The sequence below is a fragment of the Leopardus geoffroyi genome, chromosome E3 (genome assembly GCF_018350155.1).
Source record: "Leopardus geoffroyi isolate Oge1 chromosome E3, O.geoffroyi_Oge1_pat1.0, whole genome shotgun sequence".
Taxonomy (NCBI): Eukaryota; Metazoa; Chordata; class Mammalia; order Carnivora; family Felidae; genus Leopardus; species Leopardus geoffroyi.
Genome location: NC_059340.1, coordinates 32,236,313 through 32,250,240, shown reverse-complemented (window position 1 = coordinate 32,250,240; position 13,928 = coordinate 32,236,313). Strand labels below are relative to the sequence as shown.

General features: G+C 43.6%; 1 protein-coding gene across 2 annotated transcripts in view; it reads right to left on the bottom strand.

The window, feature by feature from the left end:
• Positions 1 to 13,928, bottom strand: part of TXNDC11 (thioredoxin domain containing 11) — a 59,954-nt gene that overhangs the window by 30,754 nt on the left and 15,272 nt on the right. For both annotated transcript variants that reach the window (XM_045460493.1, XM_045460494.1), the window contains one exon: positions 4,798 to 4,891. In XM_045460493.1, the coding sequence (XP_045316449.1) occupies positions 4,798 to 4,891 (94 nt within the window). The remainder of the gene's footprint in view (positions 1 to 4,797; positions 4,892 to 13,928) is intronic.

Below are 13,928 nucleotides of genomic sequence, written 5' to 3'. Positions count from 1 at the left end.
CTATCTGAACAAAGCAACTCAAATCCTGGTGGGAGAGGGCTGTAGTCGCTCCCACAGGGAGAACACCAGGCCGCTCAAGGAGAAGCTACAAGCAAAGGAAGGCCTGTCCGTTCATTAGTCAGTCAGGGTACACGATACCTGGTGGAGGGATCAGCCAAGGAAACAGACCCAATACTTATTTTAAGCCCTTTCCACCAGCTGGCTTTCTCATGAAGCTACTACAGACATTAGGCCTATGATCTTACTCACAAGGTATCGCACACATGACGTGGCCTTATAAAGCATGCTTTACTCTTCTCCTCACCTTCTCCAATATCAGTTAGACAAACTCAAAGAAAAGTTAAATGTTTCGTTCAAGTTTACAGATCCCGTCCGTGGTGGACAAAAGGTAAGGACCAGGCAGTGCGGGCGCCCAGGCCACGGCTTCCCCCACCCACCGACGCCGCATCCCTTTTGTAGAGGCCAAATGAAAAGCAGGATCGAAACTGGTTGCTAATTTTCTTTTCAGAAAGTCACTGAATCAAAGCAAACTATAACAACATTGTACCAGAACAGTCTTACAGCAAATAATGAAATAATCCTAAGATGGGAAAAACATCAAGTAAGCAACTTAAAAACACTGACCCTTCTACCGAATTTTCTTTGGGCAAAAGAAGAAAGCCTGCCTGCCAAGATCAAGTGTGAAATGGTTCGAAGAGGCTTTGCGGTCTGGGGAGCGTGGAGAACTGTTATGAGACTGGTTTCCCTCCAAATCCTGAAACACACACAGACTGCTGGCCCACAAGTCATCAATCACTCAGCACTCAGAAATGATTAAACATTAATGAGGAATGCCTAAGGCCTATTATAAAAAACAAAAAGGTCTGAATAAATGAGTAATCATGCTGTGATCCTTTTAGAAAAAGGGAAGCCAAATATTGTGAACATGGCCTTCACCTCTAAGTCAATTTATACCTTTAACACAATTACAACCAAAATGCAGCGAGATGCACGGATGGATTTAAAAGAAGATTCTAGGGACACCTGAACCATGGCTCAGTCGGTTAAGCGTCCATTCTTGGTTTTGGCTCAGGTCACAATCTCACAGTTTCGTGAGTTCAAGCTCTATGTCGCATTCTGCGCTGGCAGCAGGAAGCCTGCTTGGGATTCTGTGTCTGCCTCGCTCTCTGCCCCTACCCAACTTGCACTGTCTCTCTCTCTCAAAATAAATAAAAATAAATTTAAAAAAAAAAAAAGAAGAGGAAGAAGATTCCATGGGACACCAGAACCAAAGGAAGTGAAGTCCTGACTTTACCAGGTAGTAACTTACAAAGCAAGAAATGAAATTGTATTTACTCATACAGAAAGAGGGATCCAGACCAAGAGAAAACGAAGAAATAGACCCAGGGACACAGAAGAAAACCCTCTGTGATAAAGCCAGGCATCGTCAGGATGAGGAAAAATGGAAGCATTGTTTTGTAAATGGTGATTAGCTAGTAAGAAGAGGAGGAAAAATATATTTTGCCTTGTATGTTAAGCCAAAAGAAATCCAGGTAGCACGAAGAGCTAGACAATTTTTAAATTTAAAAAGAAAACGAACTAATTAGTGATCAAATTTTTAGGAAAAAAAAAAAAAGAAACCAAGGAAAAGAACCACAGATTTAACTACATGAAAATACAGAAGTGTTATATAAAAAACAATAAAAGTAAAATGAAAATGGCTAGGGAAGAAATGTAACAAAGGGGCCCACACCTCCTAACAGGGGGACCTACATAAACTCACAAATCAACCCCAAGACTTGAGATTAGCCGGTGAAGCAAAGGCCTGGATAATTGAGACGAGCGGAAACAGTTACAACAACAAGAGAAAGCACTCAATATTAAGTGGTCAGGTGGAAAGTCAATATTCCCTATTTCCCTTATAATAACGTGTAAAACTATCAAACATTAGACAAACGGTTTTAAGAGAACAGCAAAGGGGCGCCTGGGTGGCTCAGTCGGTTAAGCATCACACTTCAGCTCGGGTCATGACCATAGGGTTGGTGGGATGGAGCCCCGTGTCGGGCTCTGTGCTGACAGCTCGGAGCCTGGAGCCTGCCTCCGATTCTGTGTCTGCCCCTCCCCAGCTCGTGCTCTCTCTCTGTGTCTCGCTCTCAAACGTAAATAAAAACATTAAAAAAAAAAAAAAAAAAAAAAAAAACAACTTAAGAGAACAGCAAGGTACCATGGAACCAGATCTCACAACTGAACGCCTACATTCCTGAGGCAGGCGGGTACTCTTAGCACTCTCCCAGCACCGAGGCATGAGGCTTCACATACAGGACATTCTCCAAATCCTTGGACAGCGATGGCCGGCCGGCTAGCTTCGAGACAAATGTCAGAGTCCTGGCTGTTTCTAAGACAGTTACAAAAAGACTGAGGCAAAGGAAAGGTGTGTGCATTTCGGGAACACCCGTGCACTGCGCCCGGACATGTGCTTTCTACCGCAACAGTCTAAACGCTTCTTTGGTTGAGCTCTCTACAATCAAGCGTTGAGTGTGGCAAATGTGTCTTAGGCCTCAATCTGTGGACACAATCTAAACACAGCCCTGCCCTAAAATTTACATTTCAAACTATAACATAAAACAACAACAACAAAAAAAAACAACCAGCGGGCACATGCGTCTCTTACCGAACACCTACTATTAAAAGTAAGTAAAACAAACACCATGTAACCGCTGGGTATGAGAAAGCAACAGAGAAAACAAACCAGACGCTCAAGGCAAGATTTCTTTTAGGGCACAGATTATGGAAAGGTATCATTCCAAATTTGTCTTTTGCTTCTAAAAATGGTTCGTTCACCTTAAGTGAGAGGTGAAAAACGATGAATTAGAATGAATCTCAGCTCTTGCAAAGTTCACACGCAAGAGGGTTTTACCAGACCCAACTAGAGTCGCAAGTAAAGGTAATCTGACTGGATTGATTCTGAGAAGAAATGTCATGTAATCATTTGTCAGTATTAGTGATTTGGCCAAAGAGGTTCATTTTTGTCCCTTTGAGTAGTTTTTAGCCATGTATCACCCTCCTTGGCTTAGAAAACAAAAAGAAAACACAGGTGAAAAGTTACTCTCTTTACTTGGAAAGGTTTTTCCAAAAAAGAAGTCCTATTTTGGAAACCTCTGAATGACAAACTAACTTAAGATGAATCATTAGCACATAATATAAGCTAACTGGATAATAAAACATCCATCCATGATCTAGAAACACCCTCTTCAACTCAAGAACTTGGATGCTACCATCATTTCCGGGAATGACTGCAGATTAGCCTTACACGTACAATTTTCAGTTGGGACCTCTGAAGAGCTTTCATTTTCTAAGAACATTTTTGAGGATCTGCTTCTTAAGCTTTTTTATTTTGGCAGTATGTTGCTTCCAAAATTCAAACTTTCACTCACTAAGTCTTCTCAGTCACCTGAATCTGTGCAGCTTGGAATCTTTCAAGTGGACAGACACATACTTATGTGACGGCTTAATTTCCTCTTGCAATGTCGCCCAAGATGAAAAACATGAATACAGTAGATTCTCTGTGCACAAAACCTTAAGGCAGTGTGTATCTTAAAATGGCCAGTCATACGATTGTTCAAAGTATTAACACTCTACTATTCTAAATCCCCCCCCCCCCAAAATGTTGAGGCAATTTAATACCCCAGTAACAGAAGGATAGTTATGTGTTTTCGGTTGATTTACTGGGGGAAAGATGACATAACTATCAGTCTGGTCACTCAGCAAAAAGCAACTGAAACACCACGATGTGCCAGATGCTGAAGAAAGAACACTAAACCAAAGACACACAGGCCCTACCCTCAGAAGTCTCACGGTCTCGGGAGGAAGACAGACGTTAAACAAATCTCATAACTTCATACATAAACACAAACCATGTCCGGCACTATGAAAGAAACCAAGCGGGTAGCCAAATGAGATGGGGGGGAAGTGTGGGGTGTTTGAACTGGACCCCGAAGGGTGAACAGGGGGTCTGCTGTGTGGGGAGCTGGGCCCGAGAGGCCGGGGAGAACAGACTCCCATGTGAGGAAGAGAGGGCAAGAGCGGAGACCAGTTAAGGGCCCATTGGTCTAGCCCAGGGGGCGGGGGAAGGGGCCTGGACCAGAGTGGTAACAAAGGAGACAGAGACAAGGGAGCAGAACAAAGTGTACCGGACAGAGAACTGAAAGGAGGTTGTGACTGTAACAGAGGAAGAACATGGGCAATGTGAAAAGATGGCCAGGATACAATGTTTAACTTTACCAATAGGGACCTCAAATAAGAGAGGATTCCACCAAGTAAAAGAATAGATAGGTAGGTAAGCAGGTAGGTAAGTAGATAAATAAATTTGAGAATAGTGAAACTGTCAGCAGGCTTAGGCTATAATGTGGTATGACTTTCCTACTTGTGAAAACACTTCCTTAAGGAAACATATTCCTAAATCATGCTACATCCAACTGGCAATAATACAACCACTAAAAACTCTGACCAAACCTTGGACCTACACACTCAAAAAAGATGTTATGCTATCAATTCTCAAGTACAAAACACAGACTTGCAGACACAGGATGACCAAGCCACATTTTTAAAAAGCTAAACATCTAGGAGACTCTATTTGAAACAGCATGGTATTGTGTTTGCCAATACAACACAAAACAGTGTAACCATTTAATAAAAATACAGAGAAAAGGAATCAGAACATTTTAAACATATAAACATGAAGACAACATACACAAAAGAAGGTATCAATATACACGCATTTGCTAAAAGTACTGACGTCTAGATACGAATCGTGTTTACCTTTCTTTAATGAAAGTAACGCTGAAGTGAAGAAGGTCAAATAACCAGGAGGCTGGGGTGAGCCACTGAACTCAAAGTACCCGAGGACTCCAGGCTGTGGGAACAAGAACAGAATCGGGTGACTGACGTACGGTCGGCCACGGCGTGACGCGAATATTTTAGGACATCATGATTTGGCAAGTGCCACCTGTCGTGCCTCAGTTCTTAAAAAGCCTAAACACGTGGGGAAAGCTGGGGATAGGACTTGGCTTTCCCTCCATTTCGGCAACAAGCGGGGAAAGGACGGAGGCACAGCTTACGGGGGGGGGGGGGGGGGGTGTCAGAGCTGACACTTCCTTCCCTCTCCCCAAGGTCTCTCCAGCCTCTGCGGACAGTTCTCCTAGGTCCCTGGCGAGAAACCTCACCATCAAGTTCAAGTACTCACGGCTTTTGTTTAGCATCTCCAGGCATGTCGTATCAATGATTCCTTTGTAACCTCTCTCTGACTTCGTCCTCAATCACTTCCTCTCATTCACTCCAAACATGCCTTCCCACTTACTGGACATCAGGTTGTATCTTTCAAGGTCATCCTTCCAGGGGCTCTTTCCTACCCCCCCACCCCACCCCAGAAGCCCGCCGCCCACACAACGGCAATCCTCCTGGCTCATCAGGTCGGTCTGCAGAGGGCTCGTCTCTTGCCCTCTTGCTCCTCCCCTCCTTCCTATACATGTATTGCCACCTGCTCATCCCATTTCTCTTAAGCTTCACCACAGGGCACCCCTGCATTCTGCCAAGCCAGTTAATTGTCCAGACGTATTCTGCCTTCCAGGTCAGAACAATTTCTTCCTTGTCTAAAGGCTCTGTGGCACCAATTCTGTCTGGTGTTGTTCTTAAGAGCCAAAGTGGGAAGGAGTGCCAGGCCTGGAGTCAGAAGACCTAAGCTCCAGTCTGACACTGAAGGGTCTTGGGTGGACCATTCAACGGGAGGCCCCGGCTTCCTTCTCAGGCAAACGGGGACAACGCATCATGGGGTTACTGAGAAGAATGAGCCCGAAAGAGCACTAGGCAAACGCAGACTCCTTTTTGGCCCGAAAGCATGCTCTTAATACGTAACTGGAGCTGATTTGATCACTGGGACAAAATCAGATCCCCAAGCTAAAGAAGAAACGTTATCTGTTGGTAAAAGTTTACATCAGCACATGGTATAAAAGAGGAAATTTCTCATCTGTAGTGGAACACACTATCTTTCCAATCTAAATCACTTGCTTAGTCTCTTAACAAATGAACTGGTTTTAGAAGCTGAGATAGTCAGAATGTTTACTTCTAACACCTAAAAAAAAAAAAAATCATAAAAATAATTTATTTTTCCAACAACTGAGGAAATCAAAAAGCAAAGTTATTGAAAACAGGATTTTCTTTTGCTTAACTCCTTCAAAATGTGTTTAACAAGCCAACCCAGAACTGGCTTAAAGCAGAATTACAGTGTTTGGATTCCAAATGTTCCAAGCAAGGCTAGGACGGTGTAACAAGCCTTTCTACCACGCACAAAGGAAGACAAAATCCTGAGAAATTCTAGGCACTTAGTTAAAACCGGGCACAAAGGTTAACAAAAATGTAAACTGATAGAAAACAGGCTCATTTAAGTTTCTTTAAATTCTGACCAATGTTCCAAACCCAAATCAAATGGAATAAATCCATTCTGCCTATTGAAAGTTTCGTGGCTAAAAATCAAACTTCACTGCTCACTCGTGTGGCCTGTGAGCATGCGCATATCTACGTGCACGACACAGCTGCACACGTGGTTCTGCACACACATGCACACGTGTGCACACAGCAATGCAAGTAAGAAAAATGTGAATTCTGAGTCTTCAAGGGAAACCCAAATTAAGCCTTTAAACATGAGTAATGGTTGGACCATTCGCAGGGGTCCTGTGTAGACACCTTGACAGCATAAAGGTTTTCTCTTGCTGATGGTGTCACTGCTGCTGTTTTCTGAGGAGCTATGTAGTTCAGATGAAGGAGACTCTCTTTGCAGAAGAACTCGTAACGAAATTTTCAAGCAGTCTGACCAAAGTAATTCCATAAACAATACGAAGCACACAACCCCATAAGAAAAACTATTTTCACTTCTCATTGCCAAAGAAATGAAAATCCTAAGATTCAACAGCTATAGGAGATGATAAAAAGCTACAGAAACTGTAAAAAAAAAAAGTAGCCACTTCGAACACGAGAAATGGGCAAAGTCGATTTCAAGTGTTACTTTTCAAGTATTCACAGTACCATTAACGGTCTGTATTAAATTTTGAAAACTGGCATGTTTTAGAATGTAACTTGAAATATTTCAAAATAAAAAAAAGCAAAGAAGTGAGGTGATAATTACCTGTTTATTTCTACTGCCAATTATCACTTAAACGTTACTAAACCGGCTCTGGTTGTGCTTTAAAGTAAGACAAATATACCGACCACGTCCCTAGAACTTCCATGTCTCCCAACAGCTGTCTCTGAGCCATGATTAGGTTCCTCCATGGTCCTTTCTTAAATCTGCAAAAGGGGGACTTTGGGGAACACAACATATGCACATTCACATACCAGGACCTTTCCAGATCCAGGCCCCTTGTCTGCTCAGCCGCAAATAAACCCAGGGGGGCGCTACAGAGCAGACAACCCTATCCCGCCCCCCCCCACACCTGCAAGGCCCTTTCGGATGAGCTGGGCGAGCACATGAACCAGGCGCTGGGACACAGGCTGTCCCTTCTCACTGGATGCTGACCCACGTGTAAAGGTCTTCCTACCCCAGTGTCCCGTGAGTCCGCTCCCGGGATGCTTAAGCAGCCACCACGCAAACAGAGGAACTCAGATGCCAGTGTTGTTCTTCCTTCATGTTTGCAACTCATCACAGGTTTAATCAGGACACAGGGCAGCAAAGCAGCAAGACCCCTCTGGGACCTCGTCTCCTACCAATCTCCCCTCTGCTCTGGCTCCACCAGCCCGATTTCCGCCTCAGGACCTCCGACTTACCGCGCCCGCCCTCCGGAGCACTTTCGCCAAGTTTCCTCAGGGCTGGGCCACACACAGGTTCACTGTGACTTTCCGCTCAAACCTCATTTCCTCAGAGAGGTCTCCTCTTCCTTCCGAAACAGCTACACCCTACCTCTCCGCCCTCGTGGTCTATCCTATCCCTCTTCTTTCTTTGTCTGGGGGCACTTATCTGAAATGACCTCGTGTGTTAGCTTCCTAGAGCTGGGGTAACAAATTACCACCCACCTGGTGGCTGAAAACAAGAGAAATGCATTCTCACAGTTTTAGAGGCTGGCAGTCCAAAATCGAGGGGGTAGCAGGACCGTGCCCTCCCTGGAAGCTCTAAGAATCCTTCCTTGTCTCTCTCCTAGCTTCTGGGTGGCTCCAGACGGAACTTGGCCACACCCCTCCCACGTCTGCCTGTGTCTTCACCCGGCCTTCTTGCCTGTGTCTCTGCGTCCTCTTATAAAGACACCGATTTGCGGGGTTAGGCTCCACTCTAAGTCCAAGATGATTTCATTCCGTGATCCTTAACTAATGACACCTGTAAAGTCTCTATTTCCAAATAAGGCCACGTTCTGATGTTCGGGCGGGGGGGGGGGGGGGTAGGGGTTAGGGGTGGACACTACTCAACTCCCTGCACTTTGTCTGTGTTCCTGTTTGTTATCTCCATGTTTACCCCCATGAAAGAGAGGGACTCTCTCGTTCATCACTACATACCCAGCTCAGACAGTACCTGGCACGGAGCAGGCACAAAATAAACACTTGTGAACAAGTGAAAGAATGGAGACAAAAAGATAAGGGAGACAAAGCTCCTCCATTAAGTTGACAATTCAGCAAAGAATAAAATATGATGAATACCAGACTCTAACTTGACCCAGTTTGCGTGTTTTTAATTCCATTCCATGGGGGTAGAGTATATTCAGCAACTGCTATAATGAGGTTGGAAACAGGCTATTTATAGGAGGCCAGCATATCCTTGTCAGCATACAAGAGTTCTATACTAAGTGAACACCATTTGCAGGGTGGCATAAATTTCAGCAAATGGTGCACACACCCTCTAGTGGCCGTAACACTAGTTACTTCAGAGTGCTTCTAGTCCGAGGCAATTGAAATATTTCTGTACTAATGTTATTATCACACCCTGAAAATTTAAAACCGTTTCGCTCAGTGCTGTCGAACTATGAATTGATAGAGGCAGTATCTGTTAATTCGCTCAACATTCAGAGTTGACTTTTACTAACAAACAATAGGACGGCAGGTGCCAGGCATTCTGCTACATTTTCTTCCACAATACCCGGGTTTTCTCTCTCACCTGGCAATTTTCCTAACACCTGCTTCCCCCACCAAAAGATTCCTAAGATTTTCCCCATGCCACTTAAACTTAAAACAGTGGTGGTTTGCCAAAACTGCTAAGAATAAATGAAAGGATATATGCTAAATCACTCATCTTAAACGGATAAATTATAGAAATTCATTAAAAATTACAAGGAAAGAGTTCTAAATAAACTGTTGGCACTGGTGGGTAGATTATAAGGCACAAATCAGATGATTCTGTCAAGGGTTTTAAAAAATAAAAAAGAAAGCATTACTGATGTAGAAGCTAGTGATACCAAAATCAAATGATACCTTAAGAAATACTAAAATTAGAACCGTGTTAGATCTAGTCTCTTTGCAAGTGACATTACCATCACTGAATCCTATTCCCTAACCACTGAACTCAAGAGCCACCAAAATGACCATGTCATATGTGTGTCCATGCTGTCCACAAGTCATCAACTAGACTCTCCTGTCTGCATCTCAAATAGGCAGGAAGAACCCTCCAGGAAGAGGGATTCCAGTTAGTTGGAGTGAATGCAGAAAGGAGAATGTCTTAACATGGTTTGTCAATGAGAGGACTTCCAGCTCTTCTCCCTCGTTGGCGAGTTTACTTCCAGTTTTTAGCTACATTCATTATTTATGAGGCTGGTATGATTTATTTTATTTTACTTTATTTTTTTAAGGAATCTCTACACTGGACATGAGGGTCAAACTCACAATCCCAACCAAGATCAAGAGCTGTGCGCTCCACCAACTGAGTCAGCCAATTGCCCCAAGGCAGGTATGACTTTAGTGCACATCCGGGAAGAAATTCTAGACCATACCCTGCTTCAATGTTGGGGTTACCAAAGAACACTCCCAACCCTGCAGAATAAATGCAAATGGGCCAATTAATAACAGGAAATGGTAAAACTCTGCTGCTTTAACAGGTCAATAGCCATGGCCCCATCCTTAATCAGCATTCTTAAAAAACACTCCTAAAAATGAAGGGAAGAAAGTTGAAGTCAAATTAAGAGGCCAACACCTTCAAAATTTTTCTATCCTGAAAGAGAAAGGCTCAAAAATGACATAAAATAGTTAAATATCCCAAGTTTTGACCTCTAGATACATAGTCAAGTTTCAACTCCGGGACCTCAAACATTTCTTCGTATACAAGGGAGAATCTGGGGAGCAAGAAACTCTAAGCCGTAGTCCAGTCTCCACTTAGGGGTAAATTACACCCTCTGTACCCCATCTTCTCAATCTGTTCAGAAGGATCTTATCATTTCTGTCTTACACGGCTACTAGGAGGATCAGAAGTAAAAGCACGTGAACGTGAACACTGGAGGGCACTTACCAGGGCTAGTTTACACACTCTCGTTTGCTAATAATGAGCTAAGTATTTTGGAAGTTACAGAATATTTACAATATTCACCCTCTAATGTCTTTCTGTCATGTTCCGTAAGTCAAAGGCAAAATTATTTTTCTCAACATTGCATCTGGGCTCAGAGTCCTACTCTACAAGCAGAAAACCGGGGTTAGTGACAAACGGAGTCGCACAGGTTTGAGACATCAGAGCGACATAAGCATATACACATACGGTCAGGATGCGTACAATATAATAAAAGTTTACATTCAAAGTTGTTAACTTCAGAATATCATCACTTCCCAAGGAATAAATACTAATGGCACAATTTTGTGTCGGTCCAAACTACTCACAAATATCTGGATTAGAGACAAACTTACAATTAATCAATATGGTTTTTCTAAACAGGGGAAACTACCAAATGCATTCCTACAAGATGTCACGAACACACCTAGAGACATAAGCAAAAAGCAAACAAACCCCAGAAGTACCACAGAAACATTCATGATTCAGCCTAATTCGGATATACTCAAATTTAAACACACTGGATACTGAAATCCCTATTAATGAAAAATATAAATTAGGAGATAAGGGTTTTGATAAAATTATCTTTCATTAGTAAGATCTCTTTAAATTAGCAAGATCCTTAAGATATTTAGGAGGCATGCTTTTGGGGGAGGGGCACCAACAATGTGAATAAAAGGTCGAGTATCAGGGAAAGCTCTACTGATGACAATACAAGTCATTCCTGGGGCGCCTGGGTGTCTCAGTCGGTTGGGCATCTGACTCTCGATTTTGGCTCAAATCATGATCCCAGGGTCATGAGAGTGACCCTTTGTCAGGCTCTGCACTGAGCATGGAGCCTGCTCAAAGATTCTCTCTCCCCGCCCCCCGCCTGTCTCCCCTGCTCATGTGTGCTCTAAAATTTAAAAAAACAAAAAAAAAACAAAAAAACCACCACACACACACACACACACACACACACACACACACGTATGTATGTATACATATGTGTGTATGTATACATATGTATATATATGTGTGTGTATGTGTATACGTATATATGTATAGGTATATATATACATAGATATAATTTCTGTCTCTAATCTTCCACAGATAACACTCCAGAATTTTCTAGTCAAGGCACTGCTTTATTTTCATATGCTCTCTGCCCTGTTATACACAGATAAACCTAGAACAATCTGATAGTGGCATTCTGTGTGCTACATGAAAAAAAGATGTGTTTTTACTAATACCTGTGAGACATCAAAGGCCTTATTTGGGAAAACAGAGGTTCTCAACTGAGGCGATTTGTCCCCACCCCAGGGGACATATAGCAATTCCTGGCTATTTTTGGTTGTCACAGCTAAGGGGGGAAGGGAGTGCTACTGGTACCTAGTAGGTGGAGGCCAAGAATGCTGCTAAACATTCTGGAAATCATGGGATAGCCCCCACCCCCAAACACAGAATCACCTGACTCCAAGCGTCAATCAAGCTGAGGTTGAGAAACCTTAACTGAGAGGAACATCCAAAAGTATATGGTGCTCTGGAGTGGGGCCTCCAAAAATCCCTGTATCCTTCCTCTCTCAACTCTCAAAGCCATGACAGTGGCTTCATTTCTGGATCTAGAATTGTGCCGTTGTGCTATCTTATACACAGCGCGTATGAAACCCAGACCACATCTATGCAGTGTTGGTACGTCTCACAAGTTGAATGGTTTCACGAGCCCTGTCAGCCCTGGGCCTGACTCCCGAGTTCTTCCACCATTAATCAAATATTGTCTCTTGCCAACCAGACAATTTCACCTCAGTGAGAAGCAGCCCAGTGACAAAGATGAGACCAACATAATAAAAGCAATCTACCACTTCGGGAGGAAGCGTTTTCAAGGCCGGCAGAAACCACACAGGGCCCCATCCTGGTCCTGTTTGAAAGGCAGGCTAATCATCGTTGGACATCATTCTAACTAAGTGGACTGCTGGAACACAGCCTTGAGTAATGTCGCCGGCACGTCAGTGCATGTGATGTGGACTCTGTCAAACTCGGAGCGTCATCTCTGAAAGCACCGCTGAAAAGCAGATTCAGAGAACACGGAGGCTAAAGGTTAAGGAATCAGCCTTGCTGCTGTCACTATGAGGGACTTGTCTCTCTCCTGCAGAGCCAACCACAGAGACATTAGAGAGGTAATAAATACAACAAGATGAGAAAGAACACCGATACAGATGTTCAAAGGCATGGTCTGAAAAATACTTCCCAACCAATAATGGATGAACCTTCTTCTGCCTGCCTCTTTCCAGCCTCTAAACTTCACCCGGCCAAGACCGGAGGGATTATCTGAGCCAATTCACTTCACTCAGAGATGAGAAATCTGCGTAGATGAAAAATCTGCGTAAAACTCAGAAATCAGAGACCGCAAACGTCAGGGCTACAACGCAGGCCTCTAGCAAGCCCTCCTTATCATGCCATCCCTGCGAAGAACTGGCTCAGAACTATCCAGATACAAATCTCCAACAGGGCATTTGAAGATAATGAAGCAGCCTCTTGGTGCTCTTATTACAAGGCTAAATGATATCAACTTTTTCCATATTGTGTGTGTGTGTGTGCCACAGCTCCTCTGGCATTCTGCTTTACTTTTGAAGAGAGACTCAATGAAAATGTAAAGAAAAAAAAGAAGGTTGTGTTCTGTAAAATCCCTACAGAGCCTACCTGAAGGAAAACCTCTTTGCCCCTGCAAACAAAAGATTTCTTATGTAAGTAGGGAGTTCCAGCAAGTACTATGCACGTGGGGGGTTCTCTCAATAGTGCTGAATATCCAGGATTTTTCCATGATGTCATTTCTACTGCTAAATTTTCGTTTCTTGGGACTACATCCACTAGGCATTTTCATGTCTTACGTAATTCCGGTTTATAGATGAAAACATGGAGACTTTAAAGAAGTTAAGTAGCCCACAGGCCACAGAGCTAACAAGTGACAGAGCTCGGTGTCCTAAGTCACCATTTGGCTGTACTGCCTCCGTGCCTCTGTCATCCACTGCAAATCTACACGAAAACCCACTTCCCACACAATTCTTACACCCAATTGTCCTTGTTACACCAAAGGACTAGGCCCAGGTGCCCTGCCTCCCGGTATGGTTCCCGCCCACCAGCATGCCTGGGAAGAACGAGAGCCAAGCCCACGAAGGGCACAGAAATCTACCCAGTCTCCACGTAAGGTCAAGGGCACATTCGCACTAATTCACATCTGGGAACTTACAGGCTCAGTACCTAGATATTAACACCGCCGCCCAGGAAATCTACCCACAGTTAACAACACATCAAAGAGTGTTGCTAACATGACTGAAAAAGCTGTGAGGTCCCAGTAAAAGAAATTCATGTCCAGTCTACAGAAAACCTCCCTAACGCAAAAGGTACAATCCAACCCAGTCACAATTAGTAAAACCCTCAGTGAGGTCTGGATTCATAGGGTTTATCG